Source organism: Eptatretus burgeri, chromosome 3 (genome assembly GCF_056783735.1).
Source record: "Eptatretus burgeri isolate ZD-2024b chromosome 3, Ebu_testis_v1, whole genome shotgun sequence".
Taxonomy (NCBI): domain Eukaryota; kingdom Metazoa; phylum Chordata; class Myxini; order Myxiniformes; family Myxinidae; genus Eptatretus; species Eptatretus burgeri.
This window is the reverse complement of record NC_140963.1, coordinates 122,586,103-122,603,110: the sequence shown is the minus strand read 5'-3', so window position 1 is coordinate 122,603,110 and position 17,008 is coordinate 122,586,103. Positions and strand designations below refer to the sequence as shown.

Below are 17,008 nucleotides of genomic sequence, written 5' to 3'. Positions count from 1 at the left end.
CCCCATTAATCCACCCCAAACCCACCTCCTTCATATTCCCTGCTTTCCTTCCTGAAAGTCCCTGTAGTGTCTGTCTTGTTTATCCTGTGTACCACAACCCATCCCTCTCCCTTCCACAGATCTCATGTGTCTATTCCCCACTGTTTTCTACTTCCCGATCCCGTCCCTCTCGTCTCCTGCTCCCCTTGTTATACGTTGTGTGTGTTTGCTCTCATACGAGCCTTGACATTGTGTATGATATATATATATATATATATATTATATTATATAGTACTTGTTATGTTAGTACATAACATACTTGTTTTGGCAGCTTGTTATGACAACATACTTGTTATGTACTAACCCAATTTTTACCATCAACATAATCCAACTTAACAGACACATTCCTCTAACTAGACGGGTACTCGGTAGAGCGCCTACCTCCGCCACAAAATGCCTGGCTAGTAGATAATAATATATACTGGATCGGGCCCAATAAATTTTTGAGATATAATGCCATACAATTGGTTTTGGCCCCATCTCTCAATGGTGAAGAATCACTTTGAATTAGAAAAAAAAAACTCTTGTATCCGACTCTGGATTCGGATCTTCACCGAAATAAATAATTTCGCCCTGGTCACACACCCAACCTGTCCAACAAGATTCATCCGAAGCCATACATAACTTTTTTGAGATATCGTGCTACATATTGTTTTTGGCCCTATCTCTCAATGGTGAAGAATCACTTTAAAAATTCTAGTAGTCAGATCCGGATCCGGATCTTCACCAAAATCAAATCTGTTCGTCCTTGTCACACACCCAACGTGTCCAACAAATTTCATCCAAATCTGTCCACAACTTTTTTGAGATATTTTACAAAATCCACCCCCCCCCCCCTCCAAAGATTGCTATGGATACATCAAATTGTCCATTCAATTGAGATTAAAATTGACAATCTTAATCAAAGCTTAGGGCAATCAGATGAAAATTGATTATTTTTCAGATTAAAATTGATTTTAGAAGTTTGACCTTGAGTTGACCTTTTGACCTCAAAAAGTTAGGTTTCCAAATCCAGTGCTGCACGATGCAATTGTTGATTAATTTTCACGCAAGTTAGATGAAAATTAACGATTTTCAGTTGAAAATTGATTTTAGAAGTTTGACCTTGCTTTGACCTTTTGCTCTCAAAAATAGTTGGCTTCCCAATGAAGTGATGCAATATGCAAATACTGTTAAAATTTCAAGTCAATCGGATGAAAATGACGATTTTAGAAATTCGACCTCAAGATAACATTTGACCTCAAAATCAATAGGCTTCTCAGTTCAGACTACCTCTACAATTCGGTAAAGTTTCAGGACGATCGCTTCAGAATTGTGACCTGTAGGTGATTGACAGACAAACAGACTGAATAACAAAATCGACTGACCAACATACTTGAAAAATCTTCGCTTTTGCAAGTAACAAACACAGACAGATGGTTGAACACATAAGACAAGAAGAAGATGTCGTGCTGAACAAGAAACTTGCAAAATGCAGAAAAAAAACATTGGCCTCAAAAATATTTGGTGGTTGGAATCAATGACCGAATATGCAACTCCTCAAATTTCAAGTGAATCGGATGAAAATTGACAATTTTTGAAATTTGGCCGATGTTGACCTCAAGAATAATTGGTGCTTGAATTCAGTGACCTGAAATCTAAATCCTCTTCAAATTTAATGTCAATGAGATATGAAAATTGAGGATTTTAGAAATCACACCGAAGTTGTTGACCTTTGGCCTGTTGACCTTTTGACCTCAAAAACAATAGGCTTTTTCCTCATGACAAACTCAACCATTTGGTGAAGTTTCGTGAATATCGGTTTAAAATTGCGACCTGTAGGCGATAAAAGACAGACAGACAGACAGACAGACAGACAGACAGACAGAGACAGACAGACAGAATAACAAAATCGACTGACCAATATACTTGAAAAATCTTTGATTTTGCAAGTAATAACCTCCTTCCACCTTCGGTGGTGGAGGTACTAATGAAGTCATCTCAACCAATTTACTCTCTAGGCAAGGAATTTGTCATCTGGACTGGCACACCATTGCCTACTCTTTGCAACAGACGTGAACTTTTAACATTCGTGTTCGTAATTCTGATGTTCTGCCTGAAGGCAGGTTCAGTACTGCCGAAGCAGTTTCTTGGCTCAGGTTATACTGGGTTGACTGCCATTGCCCTCCCAGCAGTCGTTGGGCAGGAATTTGGAATTTGGACATTTTGTCGACGATAGCTCGTCTACTCTTCAAGAGTGGGGATCTTTAACGTCCACCAACTAATGTCAGCAGACGGGACGCCAGTTTAACGTCCATCTGAGGAAAGGCACATGCATTGTTGAATCACCCTGCCTGTGAAACACCAGGATGACAGTTTTTAGCTGGGTCGGGATTCAAACCTAGGCGAGACGCTTTAGAGGTGAGGGTGCCTAACGTTGAGGCAATCCTGTCACCCCCCTCCTTTAACATGCACATCCAAAACAGTTCTTCCCCTGCTCCTCCCCCTTCCCTATACTTGCAGTGCTGGTTGATGAGCATGCGGATGGAGATGCGGCACATGTAGAATCGATCAAGGAAATATTGCACATTCTGACTAGCTGCTGGATCCACTCCATGAATCTCCTTGTATTCTATGACACCTTGTGCCATGGTGGGCACAACATTGTTGTGCCTGTTTCGAATGTTGATAAGGTTGTCGACAAAGCTGCAAAAAGAAAAAAGAAAAGAAAAAAAAAACAAGAAGATGCGTTGTATTGAAGTGCATTCCATCACCAAACATTTTTCCATTTTGGCCTCATGAATGGGAGATGCATCAGAAATTCACAAATAATATTCAGCTGAAGTCTGTTCTTCTATTCCAATGTGGCTTAATGTCAAAAATATAATAACATGGATTATTCGATTATTTTTAACAATTCAAGACAAACCAGAGGGGGAGCACCCGGGAGAGTGCAAAACCTCCGCCGCCAATACTGCTGGGTCACTCAAGTGAACCTTATATCTTATTCATTAAATATTTCAACAGTGCCGACAGTTATAGTTCTTTTCTCCAACATTTTTTTTGGGGGGGGGGGTTGGAAGTCACTTAAAACATGTAGAAATGCAAAAAAATTTTTTCCCTTTTTTTGGGGGGGGGTAACAAATTTTTGTGGGGGTTGGAAATCACTTAAAACATTTAGAAATGCAAAAAAAAACTTTCCCCTTTTTTTTGGGGGGGGTAACAAATTTTTTGGGGGGAGGGGTTGGAAATCACTTAAAACATGAAAAATGCAAAAAAAAAAAATTCTCTAACAATTTTTTTTTGGGGTGGCGGGGTTGGAAATCACTTAAAACATGTAGAAATGAAAAAAATTCTATTTTTTGCGGGGGGGGGTAAAAAAATTTGGGGGGGGTTGGAAATAACTTAAAAAATGTAGAAATGCAAAAAAAAAAAATTTTCTCTAACAATTTTTTTTTGGGGGGGGGGGGGGACAAAGTCTAAAATTTAATGGCATGATCCTTGGACAATACCTAACCCCCCCCACCAAGTTTCGTCGAAATCCGTCGAGGAGTTTTTCCGTAATACTGTTCACAAACAAACAAACAAACAAACAAACAAACAAGCAGTCATAGACTGGTACTTAAGAAATCGTCAACTTGACCTCTTACCTTGTCTAATAAAAGCTGTCTCGAGAGAAGGTAGCGACGCAAACCAGAAGTTTCTACGATGATTCTGTTCCAAACCATCAAGAATCGAATGTTTTGGATGTTTGACCTCACCGTGACCTTGCCCTTTGACCAAAATCTAATCAGCGCTAGCCACCACCCTCCTGAATCACTTGGTGTTATTTGACATTGGTAGCTTCTTCCGTTCTCGAGTTATCATTTTTTGGATGTTTGACCTCACTGTGACCTTGACCTTTGACCGATTTTGACCAAAATAAAATCAGCACTAGCCATCAACCTCCTGAATCACGTGGTGTAGTTTGACATTGGTAGCTTCTTCCGTTCTCGAGTTATCTGTACCAAACCATCAAAAATCGGATATTTGACCTCACTGTGACCTTGACCTTTGACCGATTTTGACCAAAACCTAATCAGCACAAGCCATCACCCTCCTGAATCACGTGGTGTAATTTGACATTGGTAGCTTCTTCCGTTCTCGAGTTATCGTGCCTACAAACAAACAAACAAACAGAAACGGAAGGCATCAATTTCCTTACGAAATCTTTAGATTTCGTAAGTAACAAACAGAAACGGAAGTCATCAATATACTTACGAAATCTTTAGATTTCGTAAGTAACAAACAAACAGAAAGGGGTGAAAACAGTAACCTCCATCCATCTTCGAAGATGGCAGAGGTTAATTAAACTGCTGGATGTTTAACAAACTTCAAAATCTGTTTCTTTAAAGAAATATACTAAACAACACTATAACCTTTTTTCCCATCAGCATAATCAGGTCAGCAGTTAGTTTATGATCTTTGTAGCAGACAGCATCATTTTGGGGAGGGATGACCAATCTGCTTATGCAGTGCCCCCTGCAACTTCGGACAGGAAGTTGGATTTGGTCAAGGTTCTGGCGCTCACTCTCTACTCTTCACTGAAAGACACCATTTGATCTTAAACATCAAACAGGGAATGCGAGCAGACAGGTCCTGTGGGATTTCATTCTGGGTTACCTTCCAGGTTCGGGTGATTACCGGATGTGACATCATTGTAGCGTGACATCCATCTTGCTATCCATCGTCCTGTTGATGATGTCTCAACAATGAAGATGTATTGTTGCCTGTTGCATGACTTGTCAAAATAATACGGCACAGTCGGCTTGAAGAGCACTTCATGCCGCGATGGACATGTTTACGTTGTCCTTGGACAGTTTTCTACAACAGATGGGGATGGATTTCGTTGCTTTTCAGGAGCGAAGTCACCACGTGCTGTCACCGGACGGCGCTATCACTGTGCGTTTGGACTTGTTTGACTGTCTTCCTCATTTTCCATGCTGACAGTATGGCCAGCAAGAAAAAGCAGCATCAAGTGGAGCCAGAAGATGCCCCACGGGGAGGATATTTCCTCACTGTTGGCAGTCATGAAGGACATGATGGCCTTGTAGGTCGAGCAACAGAAGGCCCACATGGAGGAAGGCTGTAATTGAACGACATCTATGACCACTCCCAAATGCTGCAGGGGGTGAGAAGGGACAGCCTTCTCATGAGGTGGGTCCTCACATTGCTATGGGTACGCCAAAAGTTTTGGGGTCACGAGCACCACCACTTGCCAAGTCCATCAGCTTGAGAGAGTTCAAGGTGTGGAAGGAACAATGGGTGGACTACGTTACTGTCATACATCTAGCACAAATGCCAATGGCAGAGCAGTTTGATGCTCTCCGCACAGCTCTTACACTTGGCATGTGATTGGTGATAAAGAATGTCATCAGTATTGACTTTTCATCGCCGTCGATCACTGTTGATGATGTGTCAGATAGGATTGAACAGTATCTGAGAGAGCAGCGGCACATCATTCATGATTTGGTCGACTTTCATAAGTGCCAGCAACAGCCAGGCAGCAGTTTTAATTAGTTTTACAATTCACTGCAAGAGATCGCTGGGAACTGTGACTTGGATAAGGCCAAAAAAAAAAAAAATGTTGCATTGGCGTAACCCGCCCGACCCTAAAAATTCCGCCGACCCTATGTTTTTTTTTTGTTTTTTTGCTATCGATTTCAAGTATCTTGTTGATTGCGATCGCAAAAACCCGGAAGTGTTTCGGACAGAACCCGCCGACAAAAAGGGTGGTACTCGAGCCGGGGGAGATTTTGGGAGGGATTTATTAGGATTTATTAAATTTTTGGATTTATTATCCAAAAATTTGGGGATTTATTAGGAAAAAGAAAAAAATAAAAAAAAATAAAAAAAGATCCCGACCGACCTACCCTATTTTTCAGTGACCCGTTACGCCAATGCAACATTTTTTTTTTTTGGCCTAAGATGTCGGCTGACTAGCAATCAGTCACAAATTTTCATATCCAGATTCGGATCTTCACCAAAATTTAACGAATTAGTCCTTGTCAAACACCAAACCTGTCCTCCAAATTTCATCTGAATTCGTCCACAACTTTTTGAGATATCCTGCTCAGACAGACGGGAGTGAAAACAACCTCCGTCCACCTTTGGTTGTGAAGGTAACTCGAGAGTTCATATAATACCTTACCCCACGCAGCGTTCAAGTATACAGTTCAATTGAAATAAAATAGATGTTAAAGGTCATAGAAAAACAAATCCGAATGTTTACTGCTGTAGATGCCAGTGTCTGAAACAACACCTTATTTAACACATTCCATTAGTTATTCTGTGTCGGAGTGGCGACCCGACCCTGTGTCGGAGGCGACCCGACCAGGATTGTGCCCAATAGCCAAGGAGACTGCTTAGGCAACACCAACGCTCTGCACAGAGTATGGTCCCAATGGATGGATGGATTAGTTATTCATGCCTGTTGTTTGTGTCCTTTATGACATCCTTAAAACAGTAAGTTTCCTGGTTAGAGTTATCTTCAATTTTGACTGCCAGAAGGCAGACAGTAACAAAATTATCTCACTCCTCTGAGCACATGCACGATCGGGACAAATTCAGAGCCAAAGTACTGCTGAACTGCAGGTTCGTTTTCCCGTTCCTGTTCAAAATATAACGTTCAATTGAAATCAAGTTGTTCCTCAATCATAAACTGATGTTTGTGGATGGATGGACGGATAGACAGACAGACGGAAGTGAACCAATTGCTTCACCCTGGCTTCTCGCTTCGAGTGTGCAGGGTAATAAAAATCCAAGTAGTCGCTATGGAAATTTCCAGACGTATTTGCAATTAATCTATAAGATTTGTGGGTGTTGTATGAATTAGAGTTGATAAACCTTTAATAGGTATGCCATGTAATAAATTAAATTGTTCAAAAATAATTCCAGGTATTTAATTTTACACAACTTCGTATGCAACGATGTCCACTGAAGTTGTTGTACCTTTGAAGGGTTTTTTGGTCTTCTGGATCCTTATCTTCAAATTCCAGGACATCCAACAGGCTTTGATTGTACCTGCATATGAAGATAAAATTAAAGTAGTATGCCAGAAAATAAACAAACAAGGAAGCAACAAAATGAGTTAATAAAACGAACAATCAACTTATCTACAATCAAGTGGTTTCTTGTGTTCTGCTCTGTTCCAAGTTCTTCCACTAGCCTCGACTTTGAATACAAACAATCTTTGATAACGTGATAACAGAACAGCTCCATAATTGTGATTTTGGGGCAAACAAAAAAAAAAAGAGGATATTAATTTGACGAAAAGGTGGGTTTGAAAAAGAATGAGACAGAGAAGGATAAAGGAAGGCAATGAAGAATAAGGATCACAGTTGATTAAATGATAGAATTTCTCTTATTGTTTTTACCAACAAGTGAAGTTTTGTTTGCAGATTTTACATGCTCTTCCAATTCTGAATCACTCAGATCATTCACAGATTGCTTTGGAATAGGTAGTCTCAAATATCTGAGGATTAATATTCTGTGGGTTCAGTGGTATGCACTGCGGTGATATATTTGTAGTGTTGTTTTGTCCTAATACTGGATGTTTTTGTCATGTCACAAGATAGATGATGCTTTCAAAATGAAACTTTTGTATGCATGCTGCTAAAGTTTCAGCTCACAAAAAAATTTGGTGACAGAATTCTTGCTCAATTATTCATGTTTACTTATAATACATGCAATTGGAAATTGAATGCTTTGGTTCTGTCCATTTGGTTTGACCTCATTTGTCACAAGAATATCAGTCGAACACATCCTTTGCTTGGATTTTAGATTCTCATTTTATTTAGTAAAACAAGCCGGTAGGCGACAATGGGTAGTCGCCTACCCAATAGAACCTGATGCGATGGGCCCGTTTAATGGGGAATGACCTGAGGATTAAGCACAAGAAAATTCATGATTCTCGCTTCAAGGGTTAATGCTGCAGATTGTTTTTTTAATTAAAATACCCCCACATTGAGGTTTTTCGGCCGTTGCTAGGCAACGGAGGGGTCCATAGCAACGGTTCTTTCTCACACATAACCAGGACATACCATGAACCTACCATACCAGTTTCATGTATATCTGACTGATAGTCTCTGAGATATAACGAACTTCGTTTTTTTATTGTTTTCGACCAGGGTTCATTCAAAGTCTATCTTCTCCGACAATTTTCATAGGATTCGGCAGGAAATTTTTGACAATATGGCTGAATGTACTGCCTACAGTCGCTCGTAGCCCGATTTTTGAAAAATTTTTTTATGATTTTTCAAAAATTTCAAAGTCCCGTTGCGAGGCAACGGTGGTGTCCATAGCAACGGTTCTCATTTGCACACAACTAGGTCATTATATGAACCTACCCACTAAGTTTCATCGAAATCGCCATTGTATTAACGGAGCACTGGACCGAACAGACAGACAGACAGACAAACATATTGATGGAAAAACTGATAATAAGGGTAGAATAAATTTAAAAAAAATTTTTTTTTTTTTTTTTGACTGGATCGACTACCCTATAACAATTCAGGAGGGACACATTTTACACAATTGCCTCACCCTGTCCCATTCATATGTGCATGTCCCGAATGCAAGTAGCAATTGCCATGTTACTCTCTCCACCATAAAAAACCGAATATACAGAATTGATAATGTAATTGGTGAAAGAATGTTTCAGCGTTCATTCCATGAACCTTCTTGGCACGAGGGATGTGCAGAACACTTGATGGTAAGTTTCCACATAATGCAACTGCCTCAAACAATAGTCATTCATCACGTTGAACCTTTAGGTTTTTAGAGGAGACATGAGGCATTCTGAGCCAATCCGAAAGTCTTTCTGAGACACCAGTGTACGGCTCCTCCAAAAAACACTGAGTACATTCCTTAACAATACATAACAAAGCCACGTCTGTCAGAAAATGAGAGGAATCACATCATTGAACACCTTCAAGCAGGGTCTTCCATTAGCCATGTTGCAAGGCTCAACGTAAGGAGAGGAACTCATGTTTATGACCTCAGATGTTATCAAGCTACCGGATCAACAAGAGATATGCCAAGAAGTGGACCTCCCAGGATAACGACTCCGACTCAGGACCAATGCATTTGCATGACCTATCTACGTAATTGGTTTCAAACTGCCCAGAGTACTGCAAACACTCCCTGAACCTTGCCAGATAAGAGTCAACACTGTCTGGAGGCATATACATGATGCATGGATCTGTGCTCGTTATCCTGTTCAGCATCCGAGACCCGCACCGTGACACATCCAAGCACACCTGCAGTGGGAAAATCAGCAAGTTCGATGGACATGAAGGCAATTGGCAAGTGCAATGTCCAATGAAAAATCAAGGTTTCACCTTGAAAAGGCATGATGGCCATACACGGGTCTCCAGAAGATGGAATGAGCTCTCTGCTCCAGCCTGTGCTGTGGAAGCCTCAAATATTGGACGTGGAAGTGTCATGATGCGGGGTGGCACTGCTGAAAACTTTTGCACCAACTTGATCCGTATCTATGGCAATATGACATATCGATACATTAATGAGAGTTCAAATCAACATGTGTTGCCTACCCTTCAACAACATAGTCCAGTACTCATCTTTATAAATGATAACGATGATGCTTACATAGCCGTTTGAACAAAGAACATTCTGGCAATGCCAATATTAATAGCTGACACCCTGGCCTGTAGACAATTCACATTTGAATCTTGCCAAGACAGCCACAGACCCTCTGAGCTGGAAGAGGAGCTAATTCTGGCATGGAATTCCATTCCCCAGGCTCAGAGTAGAGGTGCTCATGTGGTCAATGTGATGACAGTGCAATGCAGCGATTGCTGTTAGAAGTGGACATAAACGGTATTGAGATTATCACTTCCACGATGGATCCTTGTGTGAAAACATTGGCTGCAACACAGCATTACATGATTAGGTCACAATCAAATGCACATGTAATTATTTAGCACAAATCTCTGTCAGATGTTTGCACCTCATCTGTGTCCCATGATGTCAAATAAATAAAATCGCATCAACAACAATCACGTATTTGTTTTTTTTGTTTTTTTTTTAATGGTGGAGAATGCATATATTGGAATGAAATAAGCTTTCCAACTCAGTTGCAGTTTGTGAAAAACAATTCTGTCTCATTATTTTTATTAACCCCATGAAGTTTTCCGAACCCAATCGTTTCAGCATCTCCTCCCCTCATACCTTTCCTCTTATCCTGCTCTTTCATTCCATTGATGTTTGTCCCACTGGCAATTAGACTTTGTTCTTTCACGAGCCTCGCTACTATAAAGATTAAAAAAAAACAAACACAGACCCATCAACTGCATTAATGGAAAATGTTAATTTCATGACTATGCATATTGGCCCTGAGCACCAAGATGTACGTGCCTATTGCACGACTGACGATAAGCTTTGGGTGCAGGGATAAGGTGTAATGTCCTCGTCCTCATCCTGCTTATAGGGGAATTTGCGCATTGCGTTCCTCCAGGCCCGTCCCTCGGTGTACTGCAGTTTGAGCAGAGGGTGGTGGGCTCTTGACAGAGGAGTCCGAAGTGAAGGCCCGCTGGGCCGGTTACTTTGAGCGCCTGTCCCAGGCTGATCCACCAGCTGTCGAGTTGGACGTCAGGGGTGTTACTACCCCCATCGCTGACCCTCCAACCAACTGTGGTCCACTTTCGTTTGTGGAAACAGGCTGCGGTGAAACGGTTGAAATGGAAAAAAAGTTCCTGGGATCTGAACCTTGCTAGGTTCAGTTGGTGAGATGTCTTTAGGCAATTTAGGTGAGATGTCTAAATCCATGCTGAACTTCTCAAGGCTGGTGGAAATGGTGTCCTCATGTCGTTGCATGCAGTTCTGTGCTCTGCCAGAAACACAGGCATCATCCCAACTGACTGGAAGAGGGGCTTTGTTGTCCCACTCTTGAAAGGAAAGGATGATCGCCAGGACTGCAACAACTACAGAGGGGTGATGCTGCTCTCAGTGCCGGGCAAGGTCTTTGCTTGGATAATTCTTGATAGGGGTTGCCACGATCTGCTTGAGCACCAGCGTCCAGAGCAGTCAGGGCTTACACCAAAGAGGTCAACGATTGACTGTATCTTTGCTCTTCGGGTCCTCACAGAATGCAGACGAGAGTTTCGGAAGGGGCTGCTTGCAGCCTATGTTGATCTCGAGAAAGCGTTTGATTCAGTGAATTGGGATGCCCTCTGGAGGATTCTTGGTCTTCGTAGGGTCCCACCAAAACGGATCAATCTGATATCTGAACACTACTCTGGTACTGAGAGTGCTGTGAGATGTGGTGAAACCATCTTTGTTGCAGTGAGATTTCCAGTTGTTGCTGGAGTTTGTCAGGAGTGTGTACTGGCCCCCACTTTTCAGCGCTTGCATGGACAGGATCCTTGGGAGGATGTCGGAGTGATCAAGCTGCGGTGCATCGTTTGGGAATGTCAAGATCTCTGACCTTGATTTCGGATATGATGGTAATTTTTGCGGAGATTCTGGATATCCTTTTGGGGGCGCCCTCAAGGCGCTGAATGAGGAGTCGGAGCCGCTGGGATTACGGGTTTCCAAGGTTAAAACTAAAATCCAGGCTTTCAATGACATCTTGAATGCTGCTATCTTGTCTGTTCCTGTTTGTGGTGAGGATGTTGAGGTCGTGGAAAGATTCACTTACCTTGACAGTGATAGTCATGTCTCTGCTGGCTGTGAGCCAAAGGTCAAAAGGACGTCTGGGTCGGGCCTGGGGAGTCATAGATTCACTGGATCATAGGATGTGGCGCTGTCAGTACCTGTGTGGGAGGATGAAAGTCCGAGTCTTCAGGTCCTTGGTGCTCTAGGCTTACTCTATGGATGTGAGACTTGGACTCTGACCAGGGATCTGAGATAGAGACTTAATTCCTTTGGTACCAGGTCTCTTTGGACAATCCTTGGCTATTGCTGGTCAGACTTTGTGTCCAACGAGCAGTTTCTGAGAGAGAGATTCAAATGAGATTTGTTACCTGCATAGTCCATGAGCGTCAGCTGCGGCTGTATGGACATGTGGCTCGTTTTCCTGACGCTGATCCTGCTCACCAGATTCTCTCAGCGAGAGAGTCTCGTGAGTGGAGAAGGCCAATGGGCCGACCACGTGCCTCGTGGTTGCAACAAGTTGATCAGCATCTCAGGGAGGTGGGGATGGGCCAGGCATTTGCCTGGGGGATGGCCAGACGGAGGCCCCTGGAATACTGGCGGAAAGTGGACGTGGTTCTCCGGCGCATGCTCCCGTACCTGACTTGACAAGGTGAATGTGTGTTCGTCTGACGTGCTTCAATTGACCGTTACATGTCGGTCTGACCGTTGACAAACTTTGTTGCATGGACTTATCTTTGTTGTAATTTTGGCTTTATTACATTTTTATCGATTAAAAAAGGCATATCTCAACAGAGATGAAAGCCAGGGAGTCAGTAACGCATCTACAAATTGTTCCTTTTCTCAAGGGAGAGCAAGCAATTTGCGAATAAAAGTCTTAAGCCATGTAATCTGACTGATGCTGTGGTTAGTAGTGTAGCTGATGACACTGCTTTAAGCAATGGGTGGTTCTCTGTGTTTTATATTTATTTATTTGTATATTTTTAAACAGACTGCAACTGAACCAGAAACCATATTAAATTTTGACATCTTCCTGGCAAGCTACACTTTAGTTTCCTGTTCCACAGTTAAACATCTAAACGGTGAATGTGTGGCAGTTATCTCCTGCTGGTCAGGACCCTTGCATCAAATGCCAGTTTGCAACAGGCCAGATTGCTTTTTATTATGTTCTTTTTAAATTTTGTGTTTGGTTCGTGGTAGAAGAAGTTTTCAATTAACGTCAGCAAGTTTATTTTATTTTCCTTACTGGTCTAGTTTATTCCAAATGTTGGTCTTTTGATCGAAAAGAAAACGCTCACCAACTTTGTACAAGTTGCACTGACGGTGTGACAAGAAGCTTGTTTGGCAAGAGGTTCAGTTCTTTCATGATGTTGCACAGTCTCACTGGAAGTTCTTGCCGTAGGAACACGAAAGACGTTTTTTCACATGCATTTTCTGCACCTGCAGAAGAAAGAGTAGAACAGCAATTATATTTACATTATGTGGACCAAAGTTGAAGTCAATCCGGCGACAATGGTTCAAGTGTAAAATTGGTTTATTACCTCCACCACCGAAGGTAGAAGGTGGTTATATTTTCACCCCTTTCTGTCTGTTTATTTGTTACTTGCAAAAATCGAACATTTTTCAAGTATATTGGTCAGTCGATTTTGTTATTGTCTGTCTGTCTGTCTGTCTGTTTGTCACCTACAGGTCACAATTTTAAACCGATCTTCACGAATCTTCACCACACGGTAGAGTTTGTCATAAGAAAGAAGCTTATTGTGTTTGAGGTCAAAGGTTAACAATTTAGGTGAGATGTCTAAATTCCTCAATTTTCATCCGATTGACTTGAAATTTGAAGAGGATTTATATTTCAAGTCACTGAATTCAAACAGCCAATTATTTTTGACGTCAACATAGACCATAAGGTCAATATAGGCCAAAGGTCAACAACTAAGGTGGTATTTATAAAATCTTCCATTTTCATCCGATCTACTTGAAATTTGAAGAGGATTTCTATTTCAGGTCACTGAATTCAACCACCAATTATTTTGGAGGTCCACATAGGCTGAAAGGTCAACATAGGCCAAATTTCTAAAATTGTCAAGTGCTCTGCACGATGCCTTCTTCTTGTTTGTTTGTCTGTGTGCAGGATATCTCAAAAAGTTGTGGACGGATGTTGATGAAACTTGGTGGGCAGGTTTGGTATGAAAAGGAAGAATTGATTGGATTTTGGTGAAGATCCGAGCTGTTAGCCGTTGTTTATGCATTACCTAATGTTTCGGTCTTCATTACAAGTCACCAGTTATTTTGGGGTACAAGGTTTGGTTTCTAAAAAACAAGCTTCAGTGGAATAATTCAAGAGCTAAATAACAAAATCAATTACATTGGATAAAAGTTATTATTCTGCAAAGCCTGGTGTTGGCTTTGTGGTTCAGGTGGCGGCTTGGGATCCGAGGGTCCTGAGTTCAATCAAGCCCCGTTGACCGCTGAATTAATACACCAGGAGGTTGACTCAGCCTGTCATCCTTCCGAGGTCGGCAAAATGAGTATCAGTGTGTACTGGCAGAGGGGCACTGCATCAGTGGCACAGTCGCGCTTCCAAGAAATGATAGCTACCCCAGCAGCTAAGCTGCCATATGCAAGAAGAAGATTATTCTGCAAACATGCACATATGCATGAACACGAGCATGAGCACGAGCACGCTGGATTTAGGGAAGGACGAACGGGACATTTGTCCAGGGCCCAAACTCCAGGGGCCCAAGAAAAACAGACGATATATTTATTTATTTATAAAGCTCGTATTATTTGTTCCCTTGTTGACGCAAAGGTAGCAGAGCCAGGGAAGTAGTGTATGGGGTCACATTGACTACGCAAGGCTGGCAATTTGACTTTCCACGTCCAGTTTTTGATAAATTGTGTTAACGTTCCGGAAAATCACTTTATCAATTCGAGATCGCTTTGTTAAGATTTAACTCAGCGATTCCCAAACAAGGGTTGTGAGGGTGTTTCGAAGGGTCATGGGACGGTCTCAAAAAATAAATATTACAGTGTTAAAAATGGATCACTTCACTGGCACAATATGAAGGATTTCAATTACAATCTCATTTTAATAAAAAATTTTTATTAAATTCTGTTGCCAAAATTAATTTTCTATTCTGAATCATTCAAGTTTTTATAATATTTATGTGCATATCTTTTATAATATCTGTTTTATTCATAAAAATGTTCGAATAAATTGATAACCATTTTCATTCCAGGTTTGCCCATGAACTGGAAAAAATGCCCCAAGGTAAAACACAACTGCAGTATAAGCCTGACTTTTTGAAATATGGCTTCTCCGAGATGACAGAACGATCTGGGAATGTCCGACCTCAGTGTGATCAGTGTCTGCAAGTCCTCACCGACGAATCTATGAAGGAAAACAAATTGAAACGCCATTTGCAGTCAGTTTATCCAAAGTTTGTCGAAAAGCCAATGAGTTACTGGAAGGACAAAGACGAACAAGTAACTGGAGAAGACATCTTTAATATGATTAACATTTTTTTCAAAAAAATCCCATTATCCACACTGGTTTAATTGTTTGGCTGTGTGCACTGACGGTGCTCCATCTATGATGGGAAGTCATGTGGGTTTCGTTGCTCATGTTAAAGTAGAAAACCCTGATGTTATAATAATTCACTGTTTCTTACTTCGGGAAAACCTTGCCTCTCAACGTTTGCAGCCGGACCTTCATGTAGTTCTCAATGATGCTATCCAAGTTGTGAATTGCATCAAAGCCAGGGCTTTAAACTCACACATTTTCAATAGCACGTGTGAAGAGATTGGATCACATCACTAGGTCTTGCTGTTCCACTCTGATGTTCGTTGGCTCTCTCGAGGGAAGATTCTCGCAAGAATGATTGAACTAAAGACGGAAATTTTAAAAAAAATTTTACTTGAGAAGAAGCATGCGCTAGCAGACTGCTTTAACGATTCTGCTTGGTTGGCAAAGCTTGCTTATTTGTGTGACACCTTCATGCACCTGAAGGAACTGAATTCAGACACGCAGGGTCAAAATCATACCACGGTCGACATCGGTGAAAAAAACTGCCTCATTCAAGGAAAAAAATAAAAAAAACTAAAAAAAAAAAAAAAACTTGCTCTTTGGAGAGAACTGGGAAAAGGAAAAGCAGCGAGTTTTTCAGAACTGAGTCTTGCGCTGGAAGATACGTCAGAACTATCGCTTGTTCACATCAAAAGTATTTTTGAAGATCAGCTGAAGAACCTTCGAGAAGAAATAGACAGGTATTTTCCAGAAAAACGTCGATCTCAAGAAGCATAGTTGGATCAAGGATGTGTTCAATGTGAACGTCAGTGAAGTCGGAGAAGATATTCCAGGATTTCAAGAACAATTTACAGAACTCCAGGAAAATCAAGTGCAGAAGCAACGGTTTGAAAAACCTCCAGTATTCAATTTTTTTCACCCAACTCAAAGATAAGCCCATTTCGACTCGAGAAGTTGAAATAGCTCTTCTCCCTTTTCCAACAACATATCTCTGTGAACAAGGATTTTTCAGGTCTTGTTGCAATCGAGATCAAATCAAGGAGCCGTGTGGATCCTCAACATGACTTACATTGTGCTCTGTCCATCAATATCGAACCAAACTTTGAGGAGCTCACCCACAAAATGAAGCAGCATCATGGCTGCCACTGAGAAAATCTTTGATTGTATTGTAAAGTATAATTTTCATGTAAATTTGTTTTCCATTTAGTCCAATTAAAAATTCTTTGAAATTTGTTACGTGTTGGTAATTAATTCAATAAAAGATATGAATAAACACAACGTATCAAAATGATCGGTCATAAACAATGCATGTAGCAGCGTTTAGGGTCGCCAGGCCAGGACAAGATTGGATTCAGGGACGTCACCAAAGAAAACTTTGTGAAACTCTGTCTAACTGATAATTACGCCCCACCCACTGAAGGTGGACGGAGGATATATTTTCACCCGTTTATTTGTGAACAAAATATCTTGCCTCAGGACATATTGATCGATATTGCTTCGGTCAGGGGTCAAAGGGCAAAAATCGATAATATGTGAGAGCTGGAGGTGCCTTCGCGCCAAATGCTACTCCTCCTATGGTTATGGTCAGATGGTCATGAAAATTCACACTAATCATCTGGAATACATTGTGCACAAACGATCAAGCCGGATTTTCGATTTATATCTTTGTTCACCCACAGCAACCCCTCGAACTTTGGGGATTTCCGATACTTTTCATTCAAATTGATACCGAGTAGTTATCAGGAGATGGAACTCGATGAGATTTGGTATGCATAATCTTAAGGTGATTCTCTATCCGCTATATGACATCCA

At 41.2% G+C, this 17,008-nt stretch overlaps 1 protein-coding gene across 1 annotated transcript in view; it reads right to left on the bottom strand.

The window, feature by feature from the left end:
* The window catches only part of LOC147030891 (pyruvate dehydrogenase (acetyl-transferring) kinase isozyme 2, mitochondrial-like), an 81,296-nt gene that overhangs the window by 61,603 nt on the left and 2,685 nt on the right, over nt 1-17,008 (bottom strand). The window contains exons 3-5 of the mRNA XM_085875431.1: nt 12,969-13,110; nt 7,009-7,080; nt 2,540-2,724 (exon numbers count right to left, since the gene is read on the bottom strand). Coding sequence (XP_085731557.1) covers nt 2,540-2,724; nt 7,009-7,080; nt 12,969-13,110 — 399 coding nt within the window. The remainder of the gene's footprint in view (nt 1-2,539; nt 2,725-7,008; nt 7,081-12,968; nt 13,111-17,008) is intronic.